This window comes from Mixophyes fleayi, chromosome 12, assembly GCF_038048845.1.
Source record: "Mixophyes fleayi isolate aMixFle1 chromosome 12, aMixFle1.hap1, whole genome shotgun sequence".
Lineage (NCBI taxonomy): Eukaryota > Metazoa > Chordata > Amphibia > Anura > Limnodynastidae > Mixophyes > Mixophyes fleayi.
Genome location: NC_134413.1, coordinates 34,735,372 through 34,761,138, shown reverse-complemented (window position 1 = coordinate 34,761,138; position 25,767 = coordinate 34,735,372). Strand labels below are relative to the sequence as shown.

Sequence of the window (25,767 nt, the reverse complement as noted above, 5' to 3'; positions counted from 1 at the left end):
AAAAAATTGATAATTAATTGCCCTACATACAGTATAAATTACTTAACTGAAGAACAAATATGTGAGTATATACACAAAGGAGATGGTGTGATCCCAACAGTCTAGCCATGTTACACAGACAAAGTCACAGGCACTCAATAAGGCAAGCTCAGGGAGGACACCCCCCCCCAGTGGAGCAGAAGGGCAAAGTGTATTAGTATGACGCAACAGTTATGATACCACACACTCACAGAGAGTATGAACACTTAATTTCAGTGCTTACAGTGAATTACACACTCCCAAAGGAGGATGTAATAAACACCTAGCTCTGTTTTAACAGCTCAAGGATAAAATTAGTGAAAGGGTGGAAAAAACAAAAACTTCATTTTATGCACACCTGAAGAAAAATAACTGCTCACAAAACACTAATGTATATGTATTTGAGCATAACACAATCTAGGCCTTTTCTGACTGGAGCTCTTCCACAGCTGCTGTACATGTCTCAAGTTCTGGCAAGCTTGTCAGAGAGGGAAGGCTGTCAAAAGGAGGTGGTATTAGTAGAGGGAAATACCTTTCCCCTCTGTGATATGCTTGGATGGAGGCGCAGTCTTTTGGATGGTCCCTTGTGCTTCTCCGGCACCCATAATGCCCCCCACCCCACACTGATCACTATAATCTGAGAGAAAAGCTTCCCCCACCCCTCATTCTGAGAAGAGTCTACCTTACCCAAACCAGAGCCTCATTCCTCTGGGTGCAGTCTGGAAGCTTATCCCACCTTCCCTACTATGTCACTCATGAATAGTGGTGGTGCTGGTGACCAGGTCCCCTTAGGGGGAGCAGAAGCACTAGAGACAGTGCAATCAAGTAAAATAAGAGTTTAAACGGCAAGGAGCTGCCCCATAAATTGTGCCAACTCCTGGTGAAACTTAATCTAAACTGAAGTACTGGTAGCCAGTAGAGGTATAGGAGATCTTGTCCATTGAAGAGTTTAAAGTTCCAGAGCTTCTCATACTAACATGCATTCTAGTGTCCTTCATAGGAGGTTAGTTTAGGTCTTTATTCTATTCCTCCCCCACCCCACTAAAACCAAAAACCTCCAGCCTCAAAGTTAGATGGCATAGGTTGAGTATCCCCATATGAATAGTGGAAACAGCCTGTGGACATATAAGTGAAAGTACATGCCTTTAGAATAGCTTATATTACTGAAGACGACTGACAGTTATTGACCACACTTATCAAGTGTGGACAATAACTGCAAGGGTTGTTATAAATGATACAAGTTGCCCTTATCCAGCTAATTTTTAATATCACCAGCTGGCAAAATATTCTGGGGAGAACATAGCTACTCATAATTAAGGAGATTGGAGGGGATTTGGTATTTGGAAATGCTTGTAGACTGCTTGTTTAGTAGTCTTCCACATAATACCTGCTTGACTATTTGTTTGAAGGGGAGGGGAGCAGAGTACTCCAAATGCTACCATTGATAACAGGATATTGAGGGGATGATTATATTTGAAGAAATTCAGCTAACTATATTACAGTTTAACAAAGATTGTTAAGTTTTTCATACCCAGGCATGTGCATAAAATAAGGAAACATGCACTCTTCTTTAAGACAGTTTCACCAGCATAGAAAGAAAAGCTTCACTATACATGTAATCAGGCTGCAAAAGTCCCCACCAAGGCTGATGGCAGATTCAGTAAATTAGTTTAAGAAAGGACAGGACGCATTCAAACAATGAACGTTATAGGGAGTTTTATTAATAACCTAAATCTCTATAATTTATCTATGCTGGAAATGAAAAGTTGTTACCCATTCTGAGGATACTCTACTTCATTTAAAAACTGGTTACCCCAATGTAGTCCTTTGGTTGAGGAGCTCCCTCCACCACTTGTATTTGGATGTCAATACAGCTGCGCCAACAGCTTGCAGAGGAGAGCTTACCGTGAGTTATGCTGTGATCGGTCTTCTGCTTTACCAGCTACCATACAGCGTGTATGATCATGCTGGAATATTTAAGGCACAACCTCTGACAGCAGCAGGCAAAGCTGTACGTAACTAGGACGGGCCATTGAGCGTGATGAGGGTAAACAAATGTTGCTCAAAAGGTGGACAATACTTTTATATGTGTAAGCAAATTTCCTTACCATAGGTTAGGCAAGAAATAAATAAGAAAAAAAATCAGTATAGCCTGCTACCCTTGAGGTAATTGGCTTCAGCTATAGATAGGAAAAAGAAAAGAAAACACAACATAAAACTAATATTAATCAATTTATGCTTTTGAAGAACAAGAAAAAGAAAAAAGGTACATCTCTTAAGTGTCAAATATCAGACTTCTCCACACAAATATAATAAATAGATCACAAGGGAGAATAAAAAAAAAAAAGGCAACATAAACTGAAGTACATAAACAGGGAGTCCTCTTCATGTTGCAGAAATATGGCACAAAAAGAGACTGTAGCAATAGGAGAGAAAATCAGTTCCTTAAAGAGAAACTAAACCCACGAGAATAAATAGGTTACGGTTAAAAGTGTAGTTTCCCCTGCATCCTTTGTGATGCTTAAATTTACTATCTTCTGAGACTTACGCTCAGTCACTAAAGCAAAGCAGACATGTCTCTGAAAAGTACGTTTGGGGACGAGGGTTTTGGGATTTCTTCAAAATCAGAAATATATTTGACACCGATAAATCACAATGCAGATCTGCATTGTGATTTGTCAGTTAAACAATCTGCCCAGTTAAACTACACATCTAGGGTCCACCGATATCAGACAATAGGTGGAAGTTGTATTCTAACAAAATACCGCAAATATGCAGCACAAAAATATATATAAAATTTATAAACTTAATAAGCTTAGTCCTCTTTACTATAAACAAGATTAGACTAATGCAGCACTGAAAACACCAACTGGTCCTCAAATGCTACAAGAAGGTAAAAATGAGCCTTTAGTATGTCACATTTTAGGCTCACTTTAAGTCAAAATAAATAGATCTTAAATTACAGCAACATTTAAAAAAATAAGTTAACCTTTACCCCACAAAATTGGGATAAGTTTCTGACCCAGGCATAGGTAAGTTATGGCCTTCCAGAGTTGCTGAAGTAAAACTCCCAGCATGTTCTATCATTACCCATGACTGGAACTGCATTATAGTGGTTGTAAAGTGAAAGCCACTGGTTGCCCACTCCTGGTCTGAAATGTTCTGGTAAAAGTTAGTGTTCTTAGAAGCCCTTAAACACACACAAGAAAGAAAAAAACCACTGTCCATTTTATCTGGTTTCCCACATCGGTCTTATCCTAGCTGGATGGGTAAATCTTCACCATACTTCTTAAGCAGCTTACTGTGGTTATGGTCAACAGACCACTGCTGGGGAAGAAATTTAGGCTGCATGTTGTCCAGGAAGTGCTGGCGCCAGCGTTTCTCAAGCTCCATTAGGGTTTTCAGTCCATCCTTTGCAAAGCATTGCACCACTTTCAGTCCATGTGGTATATAGGTCTCGTTGCAAATTCTAATAAAAATAAAAATGAATTATGGGGGTTACGTACATATATGTGGCTCTTCTTTCAGTCTTAAGGTGTGACAAAATAAACAAAAACATACTACAATGCCTTAAAGAGGGGGGCTGGACCCCGAAGAGCTTGTGACAGTGCAGAAATAAAAGAACAGTGTGGTGTTGGGTGTAACAACCCTCATCCTTGGCACATGGAGATAATGTATCGAAATCTGTATTATGTCCATTCAGTTGTATTATAGAGCCTAGTAGGTGATCAGTGCAGCTCTATATCTTTGCTTTAAATTCAGTGGTTGAGAATCAGTCTGTATAGAACTCTTCCACCCATGTTGGACTACCAGAGTATACATGGGGTCTGATTCATTAAGGATCTTAACTTGAGAAACTTCTTATTTCAGTCTCCTGGACAAAGCCATGTTACAATGCAAGGGCTGCAAATGAGTATTCTGTTTTGCATACAAGTTAAATACTGACTATTTTTTCATGTAGCACACAAATATCAACTTTAAATTTCAGTGTACAAATAAGCCATCATGAAAAAACAGTCAGTATTTAACTTATGTGCAAAACAGAATACTAATTTGCAGCCCTTGCATTGTAACATGGCTTTGTCCAGGAGACAAAAATAAGAAGTTTCTCAAGTTAAGATCCTTAATGAATCAGGCCCATAGTGTTTATCAGACCATTATTCTCTAGGTTCTGCCCTGACTGGGAGTAAGACACATACTGAAATACAACAGTTCATGTTCTCAGATTGGTGGTACCCTCTGTGCACATATACAGACAAATTCCTAGATACAAGTTTGGGACCTCAATGATTAGATGAAAGTGCCATAAGAGTTAAGAGGGCAGGGAACCTTCCAATCAATTTACTGTGTGGTTAGAGGTTTGCCATCATGTTAGATATTGCACACCAGCTACTTCCAATTTCTTAGCTAGTGTTACTCAGCTAGGTTTATAAGAATTTCTCCTCACCTGGTCTCCAGGTTGGCAGCCTCATTCAGCGTTTCTTCCGTAACGTTTTCACTGGAGAAAAAGGCCCTAACCTCAGACAACAGCTCTTCTCTACGGCTCTCAGGTAGTTTGGTTGCACTGAGCAAAGCTCTTCCTGCAGAGCGCACTTGCCTCCTTATGGGATCCTCCAACATACGCACCCCTTCCTCACACCCAATGGGGGCAGAGAACTCAACAGCCAGTTTTTGCTTCAAGTTGCTATCATAGTAATTAGTCACAGCATGGCAAGACGTGCAGAGTAGCAGCACATCATGAGAGTTGTGATCCTTCATCTGAATGGGAAAATGACGTCTGTACTCGTGGGGTACAATGTTCTTCCTGTACAGGGAGAGGATGAAGATGGGATGGGTAACTGGTTAAATAGAGTACTTTATAGCTACTGTACCATGTTTTAAAGACAATGGGCTTTACACTCACCGTATATAAGACTCCCTTTTGCCACAGACCACACATAGATTTTCCTTTACAGTCAGATAATAATCCACATTGGACTCAGGGCGACCAGAAGGCTCAAACCTCAATCTTACAACAAATGGATCACTGCTAACCAAATCTAAGCACAGAAAATACAGACTAGATCAGTAGGGGTAGGGAAGATACTGGGGCACTAGATTTCAAGAATTTTCCACATTAAACTAGAAAGGAGGTAAAAAAGAAAAACTACACAAACAAATCAAATCATTTACCACCAATGCCTTTATCCAGGTACCACTGGGCTTTCTTTCTATCACAAGTACACAGCGGCTGTCCATCAGGGGCATGCAGGAAGCAGTTATCATACAAGGGGGACTTCCTGCAACCAACATAGACAGACTCTGCCATAAAACCACAGATACAATACAGCACCCCATTATCTATTAACACAACTTTACACATATTAATGGATATTTTAAAAGAGGTAACAGAATAAAGGACAAAATAAATATCAAAATAGTTTACAGACTTCAAGGAACAGAGAGCTGCTCTCCAGCCTTATTACTGAAAAACAAAAACAATTTGAAATACCTCACTGAGTATCCCACGCCCAGGGGCTTCTTTTTGGTCCTGCGTGGATCCTTGTTGCCTTGAGAATTATGACTGGCTTGCTCACTGGAATCTTCTTTCTTCTTTTTTGGCCCCCCATTCAAGTCTCCATTTATAACACCTTTCCCTTTAAAGGGAGCATCAATCAGCCCTTGGCATTTACCCAGGAAGTATTCCCAGGGAGTGGGAGGCTCTGGAGAAAAGAACCCAAGCAGTTGTAGGAAAAGTGCAACAGAAACCTGGGCATCTCGCGCAGCATAAAGGACCTGGAAGAACACAAAGCTGCATTACTCTAAGCATTAGCCTAAGACCACCAGAGCAGGAAAGACATTCAGGTATTTAACAGTATAGAAAGTATAGAACGAGCATGGACAACCTGTGGCTCTCCAGGTGTTGTGAAACTACATTTCCCAGCATACCCTGCCATCAGCTGGCAAAGCATGCTGGGGATTGAAATTTCACAACACCTGTAGAGCCACAGGTTGTCAAAGCCTGGTATAGAATGAACAGACCGAAAACAGTTTAGGATGCCTGCATTACATATGCTTTACACTTCGATATATACTGGATGCTATGAAAAAACACTCAGTTACTTACACCTAAATGCTGCAACATATCTCAGGATTGTTGAGACTCATTTGCATGCCACTTTATTGTGGACTAAAATAAAAAAGTATCTCTAGCTTGCAGACCTCTGAAATGTATCAAGACAACAAGGCAAGACGGAAACTAAGAAGAAATCAATTGTGAAAGCATATCACAATAGAGTCCTTATCACCACTTTAGAAAACAGACCAATAGTAGATATCTGTCTGCTGCGATCAAGCAACAGGAGATCACTTATAATTTAATATCATAGGTGATCTTACAATATGGATGTGCTGAGGAACATGAAACTACAAGAAGCATTGAAAGGTACACAAAAAGGACATCTATAAGACCATTTTGCAAAAGAATTTCCATAAAATAGAAAGTCATCACTTCTTGTGAACACCATGGGGGTGGGGGGGGATTGGTTTGTATGTTACACACGTGGCACACACCTGGTCCTGCGTGAACTTTTCTGCATCCCAGTTACTACATCGAAGCTGAAAAGACTTGTCCAGTGGGTAGCATAAAATAGTCTCAGACAGAGATTTAAGGCTCAAGCTGTTCTGAAAAATGTCTCTCCTGCATAGAGTGGAACAAACAGACAATTGTAGATACAATGATATATTATATTGTTTTAGTCAATTCTATGACCACTACATCCTTTATTGTGCTTTTGGGAATTTCTTCCATTTTGAGAATGTACAGATCAAGAAAGTGCACAATATCACTTCAAACCTGACATTATTCAATTACAACTTCTTATGTAAATGTATCAGACTAGTCACTTAACATAGAACATACAAAGTTCTTAGATCGGGCAGACAATGAAGGAGACAAAAGTTAGAGGCAAAGATGGTTAAAGAATAAACTTGCAAATATGTTTTCACTTTAAGTTCCCCAATCGCAACGGTTTCAAGTACAGTTTATCATATCTAAATCATAAAACCAGCCTCCTCTAGCACTTTTGAAGTTCTAGGTTATGCTTTATTATTACTTTAGTGCATTGAGCTCAGGGCAGTTAGGTGGAAGAGAGTTTCTCATTCACCAAGAGAGGACCATTTGAGGAATGTAGGTTAACTCAGAAGCCACATGAAACTATTAGTTTCATTTTAAAAATCCATGCAAACAGGAGCACATTAGCAGCACATAAACACATCAATGATTGGCAGAAACTCAAAGGAACACATACCTATGTCTCATTGCCAGGTACCGGATATCGACAATTCCCTTCACAGAAAGGCCAAAGTCATTCATCAGCTTAGAAGCATCTTCCCAGCAACCCACACCAACCTTCAGGATATTACTGTTTGCCAGGAGTGTGAGTAAAGTCTTAGGAATGGTACAGTCAGCGATAACCAAGTGAGGCAGACGAACCAGGATACAAAAACCACTATGGGAGGCCATTTGTAGCAGGGAGATGGGATTTGCTCTCCCTTCCAAGGATAACTGAATAAAACAAGAAGATAAGGTAAAGTCATTACAAGGACAGATTTAATATAATTTAAAGTTTAATAAACCTACATGTATATAACATGTCCAAATAGCAATACATCACAATCCGCTACAAAACCAAACTAGCCCCATGCCGGGCAACCCCGACACTCTGCCCTAGCCATAAAGGTCATTTTTCAAGTCTTCTGCCCACATGGAAGTGATCTGGCAATTTTAGGTCTTTGGGACTAGTAACAACTAGCTAGGGGGCCTGCAAGTGTGGTAGGAAAAGGACCATACACAAGCCAAAAAGAGGTCATATTCCAACAACATTTACAGGCATGCCTGAAGGTGAACTAAATTAATTCTCGCCAATATTGCAATGGTTTTGGGGCCACAAGCTGCAGAATTAGTGGCGCTATATAAATAGCTGATGATGGTAACTTATGCATGGTAGCAAACAGACACTATGTTTGCCGAGTAGCCAAAAAACCCTCTAGTATATTTAAAAAAAAAAAAAAAAGTCGAGAGCAAAATAAGATAATGTACCTGGATGTTTCACAAGTTTAAAACAAAATATGCAATATAATTATCACAAAAAATTAAGGAGTCAAATCACCTGCCAACAGCAAATGTAAATCTGCAGCACAAAAAATCTGCGCGAATGCAGAGATTTACAGGTATGCACACAGGTCCTCAGGGGCCTGGTGGCAGTATCTGCAGGAGCACAAGAGCATGCAACAGTTGTAGGGAGGAGTTTGGCAAATTGAGGGTGTGCCCTGCTAAATGTGGCTCAAGAACACATACATTTTATTGGGATATTATTTAAGCATGATAAAAGGGGTGGAGGTGCATTTAAAGGAGAGTTCTCTGCTTTGTGGGAGAACGCAGAGCACATTTATTATTATTCAAGCCATGTAAAAAAAAAAATTAAAACCAAAACTAGCGTGACAAGATGCATTCAAGACAGTCCCAATGCCACTTCACTCATGATTCATTTAAACCATGAAGGAGCCTAAATTGAGTATTGTTTGAAGCAACAAATGGAAAACTTAAACAGTGGGTTTGAAGTGTGTGCAAAGAACCATTTCAGGACTGCAGTTTGCAGATGACCTGGACTGCTAAAAGTGTATTAAAATCAGTAACATAGATGACCTATGGTACTGAGGAGCCCGTCCTGCTAAATGGATCTCAGTAGTACAGAACCTGCAAATTAACGAGGGTGAGGCTAATCAACCTCAAGTGGTTACAGGGAGGGGGAGAACAAGAGGACCAGTCACAGACCGCCTTCACTTGGCTGCAGCTTTAAATCTCTTCACCAAACTGTATAAAAACCCCACACTAATTTAATACGATAAAACACAGTAAAGTGGTTAGCACTTCTGCCTTACAGCGCTGGGGTCATGAGTTCAATTCCCAACCATGGCCTTATCTGTGTGGAGTTTGCATATTCTCCCCGTGTTTGTGTGGGTTACCTCCGGGTCCACGGTTTCCTCCCACACTCCAAAAAGATACTAGTAGGTTAATTGGCTGCTAAAATTGACCCATCTCTCTCTCTCTCTCTGTGTCTATGTTAGGGAATTTAGACTAAGCTCCAATGGGGCAGGAACTGATGTGAAGGAGTTCCTCTGTACAGGAGGCGATGATGATAAACTGTGTTTAGGCACATATAGACATCTTGCAGCAAACCATCTAACTAGGAAACTATGAAAACCACATACCCACTCACAGTCCATGCCAAGCACAGGAAACTCATCAAGATCTTTTTTCAGCAAAGGCCAAGCTGCCTCCCATTCTTCAATCGTAGACACTATCTTGATATCTGCCCCCAGAATCTTCTCAACTGGAGAGAAACCAGAGAGCTCTACCTCTCTGGGTTTTTGGAGAACATTATTTGGGTCCCAAGTCTGAGTATGCTGCCCAACATACGATTCTTTGCAGTTCCCATTAGTGCAGAACTGTCTCCTCCGTCGATTCATGAATTTCCACAGAACAAGACATCCTACTGTAGTACCCACTAGAGAGGCAACACCAAGTGTTAATCCTGTATATCTGGGCATTCTGTTGAAATACCTATTAAAAGCAGCAAAAAAAACAATTATACAAAAACATTTAAATACTGCTGAACTATTTTACGTTGCAGTGACGTGTACTACCCTAATGTTAAATGTGATAGATAAGTGTGAATGAAAAAATAATATATATATATATATATATATATATATATATATATATATATATATTTACAGCTGAGTATGTGCCCACTAGACATACAAGCATTGTATCAATAGATAAGCTATTAAACAATAAGCTTAAGCCTACACAGCAACGCCGTCTTACCAGATAACAAGTCACAGGAGCCAATAAACCGGTAACTATAGCTCAGGATCCCGCAGACCGTGTTACCTACACACAAGACCCTCCTGACACGCACGCTAGCGTTCCACCAATCACTACACGCTTCCTTTTCCTGGAATGACGTCAACGCGTTTTTAAGCGTCAGCAGTCCATGGGCCAAGCGCTTTAATTTAACCCAAAAATGCCCGGATGTCATAGCCATTGCTTCAGCTTGTCAACCCACAGAGCAAGAGATGGACAATAGTCCGAGTAAGGGTTAAAACTGAAAATTAGACTAGAGTCTTTGATACAGAAGTACTTATGTGCTCAATAGCACCCCATTATACACTGGTGCCTGACACAGTTATATAGTATAGGTCAGTGTTGGCTAACCTGTGACACTCCAGGTGTTGTGAAACTACAAGTCCCAGCATGCTTTGCCAATATATAGCAGCTTATTGCTGGAAAGGTATGCTGAGACTTGTAGTTTCACAAAAGACCTGGAGTGTCACAGGTTAGCCAACACTGGTGTAGGTCATGTCTAGAATAAATCAATACATAAAAGCATATTTAGTGTATGTAATATGTGTAAACTGTTTACAGTAAACATTTACACATTATACATAGATATGTACTATGTCAGAGGCATCAGTCTTGGGGATAGCGTGCTATTTATTACACACGTATATTTGTATTAATAATTCATGTTCATTTTTAACTCTTTATGAATCTATTCTCTCTCTTTTAATACTCTTTTAAAAGACTGAGGAGTCTGTTTACCAATCCCCACCAAACCTGGGGGTACACTGGAGTATGAATTCTGGGGGGCACAGATGTTGATAAACATTTTGCTGTGGTAAGCATATTGAGTTGGGGTGGACTTTGTGGGAGCTCCATGATATGTGAGGGAAAGAGAAGCAGTTTGGGGAGTATCAGGAATGGGGTGCACTCTGTGATGCGTCAGGGAATGGGGGGCATACTGTTATGTTAGAGAAAGGGGGTACACTAATATGTCATGAGAGAACACACCGATATGTTAGAGAATGGGTGGGGGCACAATTGGCTTAGATGACAGGTGTGGGGTAGGGGGGAACTGATGAATCAAGGACTAGGGCGTGAATCGTGGAATATCAGGGAATGGTTGTTACAGGTAAAGGGTTCCACATTGTGACATAGGATGGGGAGCACTGTCAGGTGAGGACTGGCAAATTTTAGCCCAGGGGGCAATACTCAACTCAGCAGTCTATTTTAAAGGACAAAAAATTCAGGTGGTCAAGTGACCCAGCCCAAGATAGTCTACTATGGGACTGACACAGTGTGCAAATGCCCCCCTGCCCGATTACAGTGTGATTATGCGTCAGGAATTGGGTACATGCTAAGATATGGTACTTTGTGATGTAGAAGGGAATGAGGCGTCATTGTGATGTGTCAATGAATGGGGGGCTTATAATGTATCAGTGAATGGGGGCTCATTGTGAAGTATCATTTAATGTGGGGTCCCATTTTGATGTGCTATGGAATCAGAGGCTGATTGTGACATTGCATGGAATGTGGGGTTCAATATTACTTGTCAGGAATGTGTGGGCAAATTGTGATATGTCATGGAATGGTGGGGACATTATGACCTGTTAGGGAATTCATCATCATCAGCTATTTATATAGCGCCACTAATTCTGCAGCACTGCACAAAGAACTCATTCGCATCAGTCCCTGCCCCATTGGAGCTTACAGTCTAAATTCCCTAACACATACAATGAGAGAGACTAAGGTCAATTTGATAGCAGTCAGTTAACCTACTGGTATGTTTTTGGGGTGTGGGAGTAAACCGGAGCACTGGGAGGAAACCCACGCAAACACAGGAAGAACATACAAACGCCACACAGATAAGGCCATAGTCGGGAATTGAACTCATGACCCCAGTGCTGTGATGCAGAGCTGCTAACCACTTAGCCACCGTGAATTGGGGTCTCAAGGTGATGTGTCACAGAAAGGGGGCACATTGTGGAGTGTTAGGGACCGTGGGGGCACATTGTGAAGTGACAGAGAATGTGGGGGCTCATTGTGAAGTGTCAGGGAATGTGGGGGCAATTTGTGGTGTCAGGGAATGTGGGGGCACATTGTGACATGTCAGGGAATGTGGGGGCACATTGTGGAGTGTCAGGGAATGTGGGGGCAATTTGTGGTATCAGGGAATGTGGGGGCATATTGTGACACGTCAGGGAATGTGAGGGCATATTTTGGAGTGACAGGGAATGTGGAGACACATTGTGACATGTCAGGGAATGTGGGGACACATTGTGACGTGTCAGGGAATGTGGGGACACATTATGACGTGTCAGGGAATGTGCAGGGCCATCTTTTCCATTGGGCACAATGGGCAGGTGCCCGGGGGCCCCACAGGCAAGGGGGCCCCATAGGCAGGGCTCTTAATTAGAATAAATAATCGTGCAAAAAAAACCCCTGCATAAAAAACCTTCAAGGGTCACTGGGCGAGTACATTTATCTATCTATATCTCTATATATCTATATCTATATCTATATATATATATATATATATATATATATGTAGGGGCCCGGTGCACTATATATATATATATATATATATATATATATATATATATATGTAGGGGCCCGGTGCACTGCTTTGCCCGGGGGCCCATAATGTTGTTAAGATGGCCCTGGGAATGTGGGGACACGTTGTGGAGTGTTAGGGGATGTGGGAGCACATTTAGTGATGTAGTTTATATGAAGATACTGGTCTTTGTATTTGGGTTGAGTCTGGTATCCGGGACACACTTTAGTTGTCACTGGCTTGTGTACTCGCTCGTTCCTGGGGACAGTGTCAGGGGGAGGAAGCGGAGGATCAGCTGAGGGAGGAGGAGGAGCTCCGATCGGCCCCGCAAGTTGACTCTAAACAGCTCGGTGGTGTCTCTGCCTATGTCTGTATGACGAGCCCAGGATCAGCCAGCGAGCCCGGCCAGTAAACTGCTGCAATGAGAAGGGACAGGGGATGTGGCATGAGGTCGGTGGTGGGGGGCTTCCTGTCCCGGAGGGGCCTACACGGGGACCCCCTTCTGAAGGAGGACTTCCAGAGGAGAAGGCTGCAGGCCTGCAGGAACCTGTATAAGAAGGACCTCCTGGGCCACTTCGGCTGTGTCAATGCCATCGAGTTCTCCAACAATGGTGGAAGCATGCTAGTGTCAGGCAAGTGGCATGACACCCGGAAATCTGTAGCAACCCACTGTACGCACATTATCTCATATCTGCTTGGCCGCACCCCGAAATATAGCACCTCCCTGTAGCCCCCCCGATTTACTACCGTCATCCCGATTATATGTACGGCCTAGGCAGTAACCCTGCACGACTATAATGTGACTGACACATCCAGTAAACAGATCGGGTCCTCTCAGTGCCTCAACATACACAGAGTTGCCATTTACCTTGGCGGCCGGTGATTGGGGGGAGGGCATATAATCTACCTAGCAATAAGTATCGGCCTTCAAACTCCTATGGCAGGCAAAGCTTGGGCTTAGTGGCTGAAGAATATTTTTAGGAATCAGAGCTATGTTATAACTGCTTCTCAAGAGGTGCTGCAGCAGCCAGAAGTGTGGTGGGGGTGGGAAACAGGTACATGGACTTAGGTTCCATGGCATTACCTCCTTACATTCATAGGGCACAGAGTTTTTCCTCTGTTATATTCTTATTAGAATAATGACAAGCTCTGAAGCAACTATCTTGTCACATTTTAATTAAGCAACAAATGTGTACATTTGCAGGGGCAAGCAGAGTATTTTGGCAGAGAATTCCAGCTTTGCCTATAACCAAAATATTCATATGTTCTGGTGGTAAGTAAGTTAGATGCAAATTGTACTGTTTTCGCCATTGCATTAATGTTATGTGGACTTCACATGATATTTTTTACTTTTTGGCTTAAAGTTCTTAAGTAGTTACATTGTAAAGGTCACTGTGTGTAAAACTGTTCTGTGCAAGGCATGCAGTACTCATGGGTGGGATTATTGCAAGGTTTGCAAAAGTCACAGTCATGAATATTTCTTCACATCTATAGTAAGTTGCCATAATAAAACCTGATAACTGCCTCTCAGATATCTGCATTTTAGTCTGTGGCTTCTCTTGACCTATTGTTATTGAAAGGCTCCAGAATTGCAGGGGGTCCACTCCGACTCCCGGAAGCGTAGGCACCCTCCCACATCCCCTTTGAGGTGTAGCTTAATGACGTGATTAGCATCTTAGGGTCCAATATGCTCTGGCGTGAATTTTGGCATTACATTGCAGGGGCAAGGCCATAGGACGCTCTGGAGTCACTAGGCGCCCCTCCTGCACTTGCCATCTGACCTCCCCTCCAGGTGATTATAAGCGTTGGTCAGTATGATGAAAACTGATTTGTAACCTGCATTTGTACAGCAGCAACAAAACATTCACATTGTTTTCAAATATATCCCTATTAGAATATATATTTGTGTATAAAATATAGGTTATCTATTGATATTATTACTCGCTGTAGGGCCAGTCAACACAATTAACAAACCAACTGTTGGCAGAGAGAGTACTGAAACCAAACAATTTTCAGTAATATATGTGCAAGCACTTAAACACAAAACCATCACACATAAGTCATTCAGTTAATCTTGCATGTATGAAATTACCAGTAAAGATAGTATACAAAATTATATTTAATATGAGCAAACATACATCAATCAGCCACAACATTAAAAGCACTGACAAGTGAAGTGAATAACATTGATTATTTTGTGACAATGGCACCTTAAAAGTGGTGGGATATATTAGGCAGCAAGTGAACAGTCAGTTCTTGAAGTTGATGTGTTGCAAGCAACGGAAAAATGGGCAAGCGTAAGGATCTGAGCTACTTTGACAAGGACCAACATGTGATGGCTAGATAACTGGGTCAGAGCATCTCCAAAACGGCAGGTATTGTAGGGTGTTCCAGGTATGCAGTGGTTAGTACCTACTAAAACTGGTCCAAGGAAGGACAACCGATGAACCGGCGACAGGGTCGTGGGCACCCAAGGCTCATGATGCGTGTGGGGAGTGAAGGCTGGCCCGTCTGGTCCAATCCCACAGAAGAGCTACTGTCACACAGATTGCTGAAAAAGTTAATGCTGGCTATGACAGAAAGGTGTCGGAACACACAGTGCATCACGGGTTGCTGCGTATGGGGCTGCATAGACACTGGTCGGAGTGCTCCTGCTGACCGCTGTACACCGCTGATGCGCCTACAATAGGTATGTGATGAATTACAGTTTCTTTTACATCATGTGGGCGGCCAGGTGCGTGTGCCTTGTTTACCTGTGGAAATGATGGCAAGGGGGTGCACAATGGGAAGAAGGCAAGCCAGCAGATGTATTGTGATGTTCTAGGCAATGTTCTGCTGGGACAACCTTGGATCCTGGCATTCATGTAGATATTACTTTGACATGTACCACCTACATAAACATTGTTGCAGGGCATGGCTATGGCATTTCCTGATGGCAGTGGCCTCTTTTGGCAGGATAATATGCACCCTGCCACACTGCATAATTGTTAAAGAATGGTTTGAGGAACACGACAAAGTGTCCAAGGTGCTGACTTGGCCTCCAAATTCCTCAGATCTCAATCCGCTTGAGCATCTCTGCATCATGTGGACAGCTGGGTGCGTGTGTGTCGTTTGCCTGGGGAAGAGATGGCACCAGGGTGCACTATGGGAAGAAGGCAAGCAAGTGGGCACAATTTGATGCAATGGGCAATGTTCTGCTCAGAAACCTTGCGTCCTGACATTCACATGGATGCAAGTACCACCTACCTAAACACTGTTGCAGACCAAGTACATCTCTTCATGACAACGGTTTTCCCTGATGGCAGTGGCCTTTCTCAGCAGGATAATGTGCCCTGCCACACTGCAAAAATTATTCAGGAATGGTTTGAGAAACATGACAAAGAGTTCAAGGTGTTGACTTGGACTCCAAATTTCCAGATCTCATTCCGATCGAGTGTCTGTGGGATATGCTGTAAAAACAAGCCCGAGCCATGGAGTCCCCACCTTGCAACTTACAGGTTTTAAAGGATCTGCTGCTAAGATTTTGGTGCCAGATACCACAGGACAACTTCAGTGGAGTCCATACGTCGACGGGTCAGAGCTGTTTTGGCGTCAAGAGGGAGATCTACACAATATTAGGCAGATGGTTTTAATGTTGTGGTTGATCGGTGTACATCTACCCTTATCATTTATAAACAAACATCTGTTTCACCTATTCACCAAAACCAACATGTCTGCCCTACATAAAATATATCTATAATATAAATGTCTAGTGGCGTGTGTTAGTCTGTCTGTGTGGGGGAAAAAAAAAAAAAAAGTTGCAGCGCCACCTGCTGGGCAGAGTTATACACTGACCTATATATTTCTTGAAGGAGAAGTGACAGTTGGGAGTGGTTGGTGGTTGCCGGGGGTGACAGTGGGGAGTTTTTAACACCTTAAGTAGCTTGATTTGACTAGAATGTATGAGTATCATGCACGGGTTAACTGACCTACTAAATTCTTAGTGTGTGTGGAAAAAAAAAAAACTCAAAAAGGGCTGAAATTTGGTATACTGACATTATTGACGAGTTGAGGGGTCAAACTCAATTTCGTGAGGTAATTTTACCTCATGAACACACATGTGTACAGTGGCGGATCCAGGGGGGTGCGATCGGGGCAATCGCCCCCCCCCCCTAGCAGGGGTTTGCTGCCGACGGCTGCACAGTATGTGCAGGTCCGTTTGTCAGTGACAGTGTGCTGCCCGGCTGCTCTGATTGTGTTTTAAACACAATCAGAGCAGCCGGGCAGCACACTGTCACTGCCGAGCAGACCTGCACATATTGTGCAGCCCCCGGCAGCCTCATAAGTCGGAAAGGGGGTGGGGCCTAAATCACCTCGCCCTAACATCCCCCCGGGGAACAAACATTTTCTAGATCCGCCCCTGCATGTGTAGCGGCGTGTGTTAGTGTGTGTGTGTCTGTGGAAAAACTATTTTCTCAGAAAGGGCTCATCCGAATGACCTGAAATTTGGTATACTGACATTATTTTACAAAAAAATGCATGAGTATCATGCACGGGTTAACTTGTGTATATATATATTACTGTATTTAAATGTTGTTGTTTTTTTTAGTCTATTAAACATTTTTAATTTTAAGGAAGTGTTCATTACATGTTCTATCTTCTGAATTTTCCATAATAAAATTAATAATTTAGAAAACTTTTCACCACTTTGGGAGGTGTGAGCAAAATTGAGCGCATTAAGCATATTTTCACACATGATCATTATCGCAGGTTTTGGAATTGAATTTGGTTCTTCCCCCTTTGCATTTTGTTGTAGAAAATTATTACACGAAGGAAAAAGGGAACATTTGCATCTAATTGAAATGCTACTTTTAAGTACTAAATACAGTATATATAGCAAACTAAAATTATATAGAGAACTCTTAAAAACCACAGTGTCCCTCAAAGAGGAGGTAGTACAAGTACTGGTACAACGCTATTAGAATTGCACCTGTTTTCACTTAAATTAGTAGATGCTGCTAAAGTTTGTAATTATATTTTGTGCAATTAGTAGCTACAGCAATTTTTTTATTGTGAGCTAACCCATAAATGTATTATTATTATTATATGATGATATATTATTTACATTGTTATATGTTTTGTAAAGTTGAATATGATTGCTTTAGATAAATGAATAGTATTGCATTTGCAGTTTCTAGTAGCTGGTACCCAAGGTGCATCATGTCAGAGCATTGTATGAAAAGAACCCCACAAGTTCAAACCACATGTGATTTATATGAATGCTACCATTTTGCGCATGTATTTGATATGTGGTACACCCATGATTCATATGAGATGGATGTGTTAGCATGCATTTGCAAATGCATTCAATATGCATGCAGCATTGAGATTTCCCGATTAATTTCAATAGCCTACTCAATTTCAGTGCAGTTTCCAAAGTGTACTGCTATACAGCACAGGCTGGTTCCCACTAAACCAGTGGGACAACAAGTCTCCTACTAAAGGTCACTCTACTGCAGGGGTCAGGGAACTTTTTTTACCTTTTACCCCCAAATATATTTAGATAGGCCGACGTTACCCCCTTGATATGAAAGAAGGGAAATCATATATTATTAATTATTGGATTTCAAAATTTTATTGAATCTATTCAAATTTTCTTTGAAAGCTTCAACTTCAAAACTTCAGGTTTTGGAGAAATGATGTTGCTTCATTTTTGATACGAGAGCATCAATATTGGGGCATTTTGATGTCAGAGCAATTTGGATGCAGTCTTCAGCATCCAATCGATTTCTCTGCTTTGTTTTTATGTTCCTTAGAGTGGAAAATCCTTGTTCGCAAAGGAAGGTTGTTGCAAAAGGCAGCAACTTTTTGACTGCCTCCTCGTGTGCAATTTTGAATGCCATTGCAGCTGTTGACATCCAAAAATATGACAAATCTGCTTTGTTTTCAAATGCAATACGTGCTTCATTATTGCATCGAAGCTCAAGAAGTTCCTCTGCCAACCCTTGAGGCTCTTCTGGTACAACAGCAATTTCACATTTAAAGGAGTCTACAATCCTACTGGCAGCATGTGAATCGGCAGCATTACCCCCAGAAATTTCATTTTTACCCTATTTGGGGTAATTTGCCCCTGTTCCCTGACCACTTCACTACTGGGACAGTCGCACAACAACAGAGATGCCCAAAGAGTGGGTCATAATGTGAACCAGCACCAGCCAGTCCAGACCTTGATTTTGCCACCACAGTTGTTCCAGTTTAATGTAAAGAGTCCACGTTTGGTCCCTCTCTCTCCTTCCCTTCCTCATTACAATGCAAAAATAGACCTCACACTCTGATTTATCATTCAGTAGTTTGGTATTTAATATGTTGCTACAATTTTGATCTCCTAACTGAATGTGCACTTTACTTGCCTTCGCTTTTGTGTATATTTGTGTAATATAGCCTTACATTCTCCTGCAAAATGTCTTGATAAACTTAGTATTTCATTTTTCTGTCAGTGAGAGCAAGCTGTCCAGGCCCTGCGCCATCAAAGCAGCCTCAAACAATGTTGCTCTATCCAACATACTTTACAGTTGGATGAGGTTTTGATGATGGTGTGCTGTGCCTTTGTTTCCCCACTCATAGTTTATTTCCATATAACTCAACATTTGTTTTACCTGTCTATGGAGCATTTTTCTGGAATAGCCAGATGATCTTTAGCGGACAGCAGCAGCTACTTCAGTGGTGTCCTCCCATGAACACCATTCTTGTTCTGTGTTTTGCTTATCGTAGAGTCATGAACACATATGTTTGCAAGCGGCAGAGATTTCTGAAAGTCTTTAGCTGACACTAGGATTATTTGAGCATTCTGTGCTGTGCTCTTACAGTCATCTTTGCGGGATAGCAACTCAGGGAGAGTAGCAACAGTGCTGATCTTTCTTCATTTATAGACAATTTGTCTTACCATGGACTGATGAACATGAAGGCTTTTAGATATACTTTGTAACCTTTTCCAGATTTATTCAAATCAATAATTCTTAATCTTAAATCTTCTGTGATCTCATTTGTTCGAGACATTATCAAAAAATTGCCCCTAGTCTCTCTGCCTGTCTGTGTGTGTGTGTTAGGGAATTTAGACTGTAAGCTCCAATGGGGCAGGGACTGATGTGAATGAGTTCTCTGTACAGCGTTGCGGAATCAGTGGCGCTATATAAATAAATGGTGATGATGATTATTATTTACATCGGGCAATGCTTCCTGTGAAAAGCGAACTCCAAATTTGTGAGTGTTTTTTATAGGGCAGGGCAACTCTAACCAACACCTCCAATCTTGTCTCAGTGATTAGACTCCAGGGGGTAAATGTACAAAACTCTGATTTCTGCAAGTCGCCGGAAATCGGCGACTTTGCAGGGGAAATTTAAAGCGGCCCTAACAAGCCATCACTGCTTTAAATTTTCCCTGCAAAGTCGTCAATTTCTGGCGACTTGCAGAAATCGGAGCTTCGTACATTTACCCACAGGGAATATAGTTACTAAATTGCGGGTTTGAAAAAGTGGAGATGTTGCCTATAGCAACCAATCAGATTCTAGGGCCTGATTCATTAAGGATCTGAACTTAAACTTCTTATTTCAGTCTCCTGGACAAAACCATGTTACAATGCAAGGGGTGCAAATTAGTATTCTGTTTTGCATATAAGTTAAATACTGTCTATTTTTCTCATGTAGCACACAAATATCAACTTTAAATTTCAGTGTACAAATAAGCTATCAAGTATTTGTGTGCTACATGAAAAAACAGTCAGTATTTAACTTATGTGCAAAACAGAATACTAATTTGCACCCCTTGCATTGTAACATGGTTTTGTCCAGGAGAATTAAATAAGAAGTTTCTTAAGTTAAGATCCTTAATGAATCAGGCCCCTAGTTATCATTTATTTAGTACATTCTACAAAATGACAGCTAGAATCTGATTGGTTGTTATAGGCAACATTTCCACTTTTTCAAACCTGCAGTTTAGTAAATATACCCCCAGGTTGGCTAACTTCTGACGCCAGTTAGCTTTTTTTTTTTAGGAGTAGCCATAGTCCACTTACTTTTTCCAACCTCTACTTCGAATGTTACAAAGATGTATTCAATATGGTCAAGAAAAGTGCTGTAACTTGTGTGTTACTAGTTTAAGCAGACTGTGTGTTTGTCTAATAGTAATATGGCAGTCCGTAATTAAAAGACTATCAAATGAGCAGCTGCCGTGATTGACTCTTTCTGTGTCTCCCTCTCTTTCTCTGGAAAGTTTCAGTTTTGGTCTCTCTAAAGGGAATCCCCTTCCCATCAGTTTCTGTTTGTTTCATTTCCTGTATGGGAGTTTTATCCCATTGCCTCAGTTTAGTTCACTTTTTTGGTATGGTTTTTAACAATGTGTAAATTATGTATGCTGTACAGCAGTAATCGAGCATCAACTTCATTTTTTTTTTTTCTCCACTATGAAACAGAGTACCCGGCTGATTTTTTCTTTGGTAGTAACTTATACCTTAAACACCCCCCCCCCCCCCCCCCAAAAAATGGGATCCCTAATGTCAATTGAATCTAGCGTTTTTAATTATATTCTAAAAACGTGCGTTTTTGCCGTAACGCAAAACATGAGGCCGATAAAAAGGTATGAGAGAATAACTACTGTACTTGACTCTTGTTTAATAATGTTAAAGTTTAGCTTTTTCCAGCTATTTTGTTCAGAAGTTAGTGATTTTTTTTTTATGTGTGTGTAAAATTTTCATTTATACAAGCTAGTAGAATTTAATTGTTATATATGCTACTTTTTATATTTATCCTTAGTAATATGGTTGCTTATTTGGACATATATTCATTCTACTTTCACTTTCTTTTTTTGTCTCTGTGGCCTTAACAAGCTTTGTTAACACTTGAAAAAGAAATGACAATGAATATCCCTGGTATACACTGTATTAGAACACATGGTTTTCCCTTGGGAGAACAACATATGAATCCAGCATTGCAAAGAATTTTCTGTGCATCTTTACACATCACCTGTGCAGTGACTGTACATACTGTAATAGGTTTGGTTTCTTCAAAATAGAGAATTTCCCATTACAAATTCTATTGTAAGGAATTCCATACCTTGACTACCTGTACAGTATGAAAATCCCTTCATTGTTGGTGGTGACCATGTATTTCCACCATCACAGTGCATGCTTCATTATCATCTGCAATATAGAGTATAATTGACCATATGGGGTACAATCCTTACTCTGGATCAAGGCTACAGAGTAACAGGCAGTATGTTGACCCTGGTAGCTGGATTCAGCACAGGACAGCCAGGGGACAGATTAGAGTGGTACCTCTTATCTGTAGGTCACAGGATTCCAGCAGATAGAGGCTTCCTGCAGGAATTGAGAAGGATCTTTAAGAAGAGTATTGTTTATTGCTCAATAGTAGCTCTTAAAAAACTGTCATACATCACTGAGGGGTAGTGATGATAGTCACCAGGACAGACCTCTCCTGCTTTCAAAAACAGCAATATTACATATGAATGGTTGGTTAGAAATGGATAGTTGTTCCCAGAGCCCAGAACTAGCTAAAATTGGGATTTAAACACAATTTACAGTAATATTTGTTGAGGTTATGAAGGTGATGCCTCCCCCCTTACCTGGACTCAGACCAAATGTTTAACATGCTTTGGGCATCCTGCCTCAGAAATGTCTATAACATAATATGCTTAATTGTACTAATAATAGAAATTTATGCACTAAGTTTTTTCGTACTGAGACTGGAGGTGAATACATTCACAGGGACCCTCACCTTTATTTATGATGGGGGTGCTGGAGAAAGCTTTGTCCACCTTTATCTATCTATTAGGTATAAACACTACAATTCTAGATTTTCAGTAATACACAGCCTTTGGTTTATATTATTGTCTATTATTGGCTTTTCTCTTTCACTAAATTGCTGGACCGGGTATCAAGATGAAATTTCCTTTTTCGGGTTACATCTGTAGAAATAGGAATAACTCCTTTATATGTTAGTCTACCCAGATGAGTTTTACATTGATTTTGTGAGCATAGATAGTGTGTTTTTTTTCTGGTAGTAAATTTGACCAAATATATTTTTTATTTTATGATACATACATAGCGAAAATCAGACATTATTTGGAAAAATATAATTGTCTATTATTATTTCCATAGTTACTTGATTAGTAATTTCTTCAGCCCCAGCGATATACCCCACAGTTTTCAAAAGCTACCTGTATTGGGTATAATAATACCAAATATGTGTCCTTTATTAAAGGTCTGTCCTACAGTAGCTCTAGAGCCCAAAAACAAAAGTGCTTTTATTTTATTTTTTTCTTTTATTATTATTAATATTTGTTGGTACAAAGATGCAAGAGGGGAGGGACTTGATCCATGTCTCCCCTAATTTAATTTAGTAATCAGTTTCTAGAGGCAGCAGAGCCATCAATCAAGTCTCTTCTGTCACTCTTAGAGGAAGTCCATGTAACGTCATTATAGTGTCCAAGAAACCCCAGCAATGTGCGTTTGTTGTGAAAGGTGCGGATCTGATGATACACGCACTGATGAATTCGGGTATGGGTCTGCTCAGCTGTACTACACAAGACTCTGCAGGATGCGTCCAATACCTACGGGGAATATAAATTAGCAAAAGAACGCACAGGAAAAAATAAGATTCAATTAATGTCACCTGTTAGTAATATTGGCATTAATTATATTAAAGATCAAACAGTTTTTAAACAAAGGTCTTTTTTTCATGATTTTTTTCCCCATGAAATACATTTAACATTTATTAGGATGTTCTTAATGTCTACTAACCATAAAATACATTTTTACAGTTGCTCCTGATTGTAAACACATGTTATAGCATGCATACGCGACTGTCATCACTAGACTAGCCCTGTAGCTGGAGCAAGAGATACGGCAGAAAAACAAGTACCTTTTAGAAGCCAAAGTTTGAATCTGATGTGGCCCAATCCCTCCCAGAAATTGTAGGCTGTAGTAAGTGTCCTTTGCGTACAAAGATAAATTAAATGTTGCTGCGTGTAGTTGCGTATGTTCCGGTTCTGAGCAAACGCAGATCAAATTTACGCACAATATTGGCATTTACTTGCTTGATGAATCGGGCCCACAGTCAGTGACAGCCTGGTTGCAGCATGACCACACAGACATGGCCTCCATCATTGCAGGACGTTTATCTTATTCTTGTCAGAATACATTCTGTAGGTATTATTGTTGCAGTGAGCAGAAGTTCCTGTGACCCTGATCTCATGTGATCATTCAGATCCAGTGTATTGAAAGTTGGCTGTTTGATGATTCAGCTATGTGTTTCTTAGGATACCAGTAAATATTCACAATTGCCCAGAAGATGGCCAACTCATGCTGGCATGTAAAAAGGTAGAAGACATTATACAGCGCTAGCACACAATTTAAGCACTTTAATTATGTATTGTATGTTCAGATATATGTTTAATATGCAGTTATGTGTAGGGGACAAGTACGCTTTTAAATAAAAAATAGACCTGATAACTAATACACACCAAAAATATATATATATATAAAAAAAACTAAATACAGGTGTCAGCACTATTTATCTCTCACATATAACTCCATATATATATATATATATATATATATATATATATATATATATTGTAACAAAAGGAGGCATTTAGCTGACAATATGCAGAGAAAGCAGGGAAGTAGAGTAAAACATTGGCACAGTTATGTACCTAGGTGGAGATTAAACCAGGTAAAAACATATGTGTAGTAAAAGTTGGTTTACTTACAAGATTTAAAAAGCTGCTTCCTCTCAGCAAACAGACAGGGTGTATCTGAAAGTCTAAACAGAGCCAGGGATGGGCGTGTCCTTTTTAAAGAGATGGTGGGTGTGTCACCTGTCCATCAAGCTAGGCCTGTGGGAGGAGTGTCAGGTATAAAACCCTGCTTGTTTTATTGTTCAGGGATATCAACGCTTGCCACAAGTGGTGTCAGGAGTGGGATGCTCCGGGAAACAAGTTTCCGCTACCCAACCCGCGCAGACGCCAACATGGAGGAAGTACTGAGAACCCTCGTGAATGTGGCCGCTGCGCAGCAACAGCAGTAGGCTCAGATGCTACAAGTCGCCGAGGCACAGGTGGAAAACACAAGGCTCTTAAGAGAAGAGTTAAGCCAGGTGAGACATGACAGAAATGAACCACCTGGTCCTGTTCTCCTGAAAATGTCGCCAGGTGATGACATAGAAGCATATCTGGTGTCCTTTGAGAGACTTGCAAAAAGGGCAAAATGGCCTCCTAAAGATTGGGCTGAGAGACTGGCGCCATATCTAACTGGTGAAGCTCAGCGAGCTTATATGGATCTAGATGAGGAACGGGCCTCTGATTATTCGTGCCTAAAGTCTGAGATATTGGCTCGCATTGGAGCTTCCGGGGCAGGCCGAGCCCAGCGCTATCACCAATGGCGCTATGATCAAGAAAAAACGGTCAGAGCACAAGTGGCTGAGCTTTCTAAAATTTTAAAGAAATGGCTGCTGCCTGAGGAGAATTCGCCTTCTCGGATTATTGAAGTACTGGCGATAGATCACTGCTTCCGGGGGCTGAACCGCGATTTGCATAGGTGGGTTCTACAATCAGACCCACAAACTTATGAAGAGCTTGCCACCGTGGTAGAAAGGTTTTGTGCGCTACAGCAAATGACTAAAGAACCTGCATTTGTGCCAAAGCCGCTGCCACGCCAAAAGCCAGGTTTGACAATCCGTGCCACAGGGCCCAATGGCAAAACTGCTACGGACAGAGGGCCAGGTGCAAAGCTGTCTAATCTGAAGTGTTTTGAATGTGGTGAGCCAGGCCACTTTACGGCAGAGTGTCCTAAACTACAGGAACCCATGGACTGTTCTGTGGCACATATTGGGCCTGCATTTCTAAGCTGTTTTACCATGCGTCCCACATCAGGAAGTCCTTGTTTGTTCCGGGTGACTGTGCTAATCAACCAAAACCTTGTTCTGGCCTTAGTTGACTCAGGGAGTGAACTCTCATTGGTTTCCAGCTCTGCCTTACCCGAAACCATAACTTCTCGGTTGCCCAAAGTTAAGGTTCTTTGCGTACATGGCACCACAGAGGAGTATGAAAGAACAATACTACCAGTCACACTCAAAGACAAAACTGTTATGGTGGTAGCTGCCATAGCACCTAAACTCCCATATCCACTCATTTTGGGGCGAGACTTTCCACTGTTTAATGATGTCCTCGGTGAGCGGATCCGGCCGGACATGCCGGCAACTGATGCAACGGTCGGAAGCCCGGTCTTAAAGGAACCGCCTAAGAATCCACAGCATCT

The 25,767-nt window shown here is 41.2% G+C and overlaps 2 protein-coding genes across 2 annotated transcripts in view; one reads left to right on the top strand and one right to left on the bottom strand.

Annotated features, from left to right (window-relative positions):
- Nucleotides 1-2,237: 2,237 nt before the first annotated feature.
- On the bottom strand, nucleotides 2,238-10,193 carry EXD2 (exonuclease 3'-5' domain containing 2). Its single transcript, XM_075191766.1, has 9 exons — nucleotides 9,890-10,193; nucleotides 9,271-9,622; nucleotides 7,308-7,564; nucleotides 6,571-6,697; nucleotides 5,510-5,793; nucleotides 5,191-5,297; nucleotides 4,922-5,057; nucleotides 4,466-4,822; nucleotides 2,238-3,487 (listed from the first exon to the last, which is right to left on the bottom strand). Exons 2-9 carry the CDS (start codon nucleotides 9,607-9,609, stop codon nucleotides 3,271-3,273), a joined length of 1,824 nt encoding a protein of 607 aa, XP_075047867.1. The 5' UTR covers nucleotides 9,610-9,622; nucleotides 9,890-10,193; the 3' UTR covers nucleotides 2,238-3,270.
- Nucleotides 10,194-12,744: 2,551 nt separating this feature from the next.
- The window catches only part of DCAF5 (DDB1 and CUL4 associated factor 5), a 52,107-nt gene continuing 39,084 nt past the window's right edge, over nucleotides 12,745-25,767 (top strand). Inside the window, exon 1 of the mRNA XM_075193292.1 lies at nucleotides 12,745-13,090. Within this exon, the coding sequence (XP_075049393.1) occupies nucleotides 12,880-13,090 (211 nt within the window). The 5' untranslated portion in view covers nucleotides 12,745-12,879. The remainder of the gene's footprint in view (nucleotides 13,091-25,767) is intronic.

Coding starts and splice junctions, on each gene's coding strand:
- EXD2 (XM_075191766.1), bottom strand. CDS start 9,609: ATGCCCAGATATACAGGATTAACACTTGGTGTTGCCTCTCTAGTGGGT. Junction 5,298..5,509: donor GGCGTGGGATACTCAGTGAG/GTATTTCAAATT, acceptor TGTTGGTTGCAG/GAAGTCCCCCTTGTATGATA. Junction 3,488..4,465: donor GCTGCCAACCTGGAGACCAG/GTGAGGAGAAAT, acceptor TATTTTTATTAG/AATTTGCAACGAGACCTATA.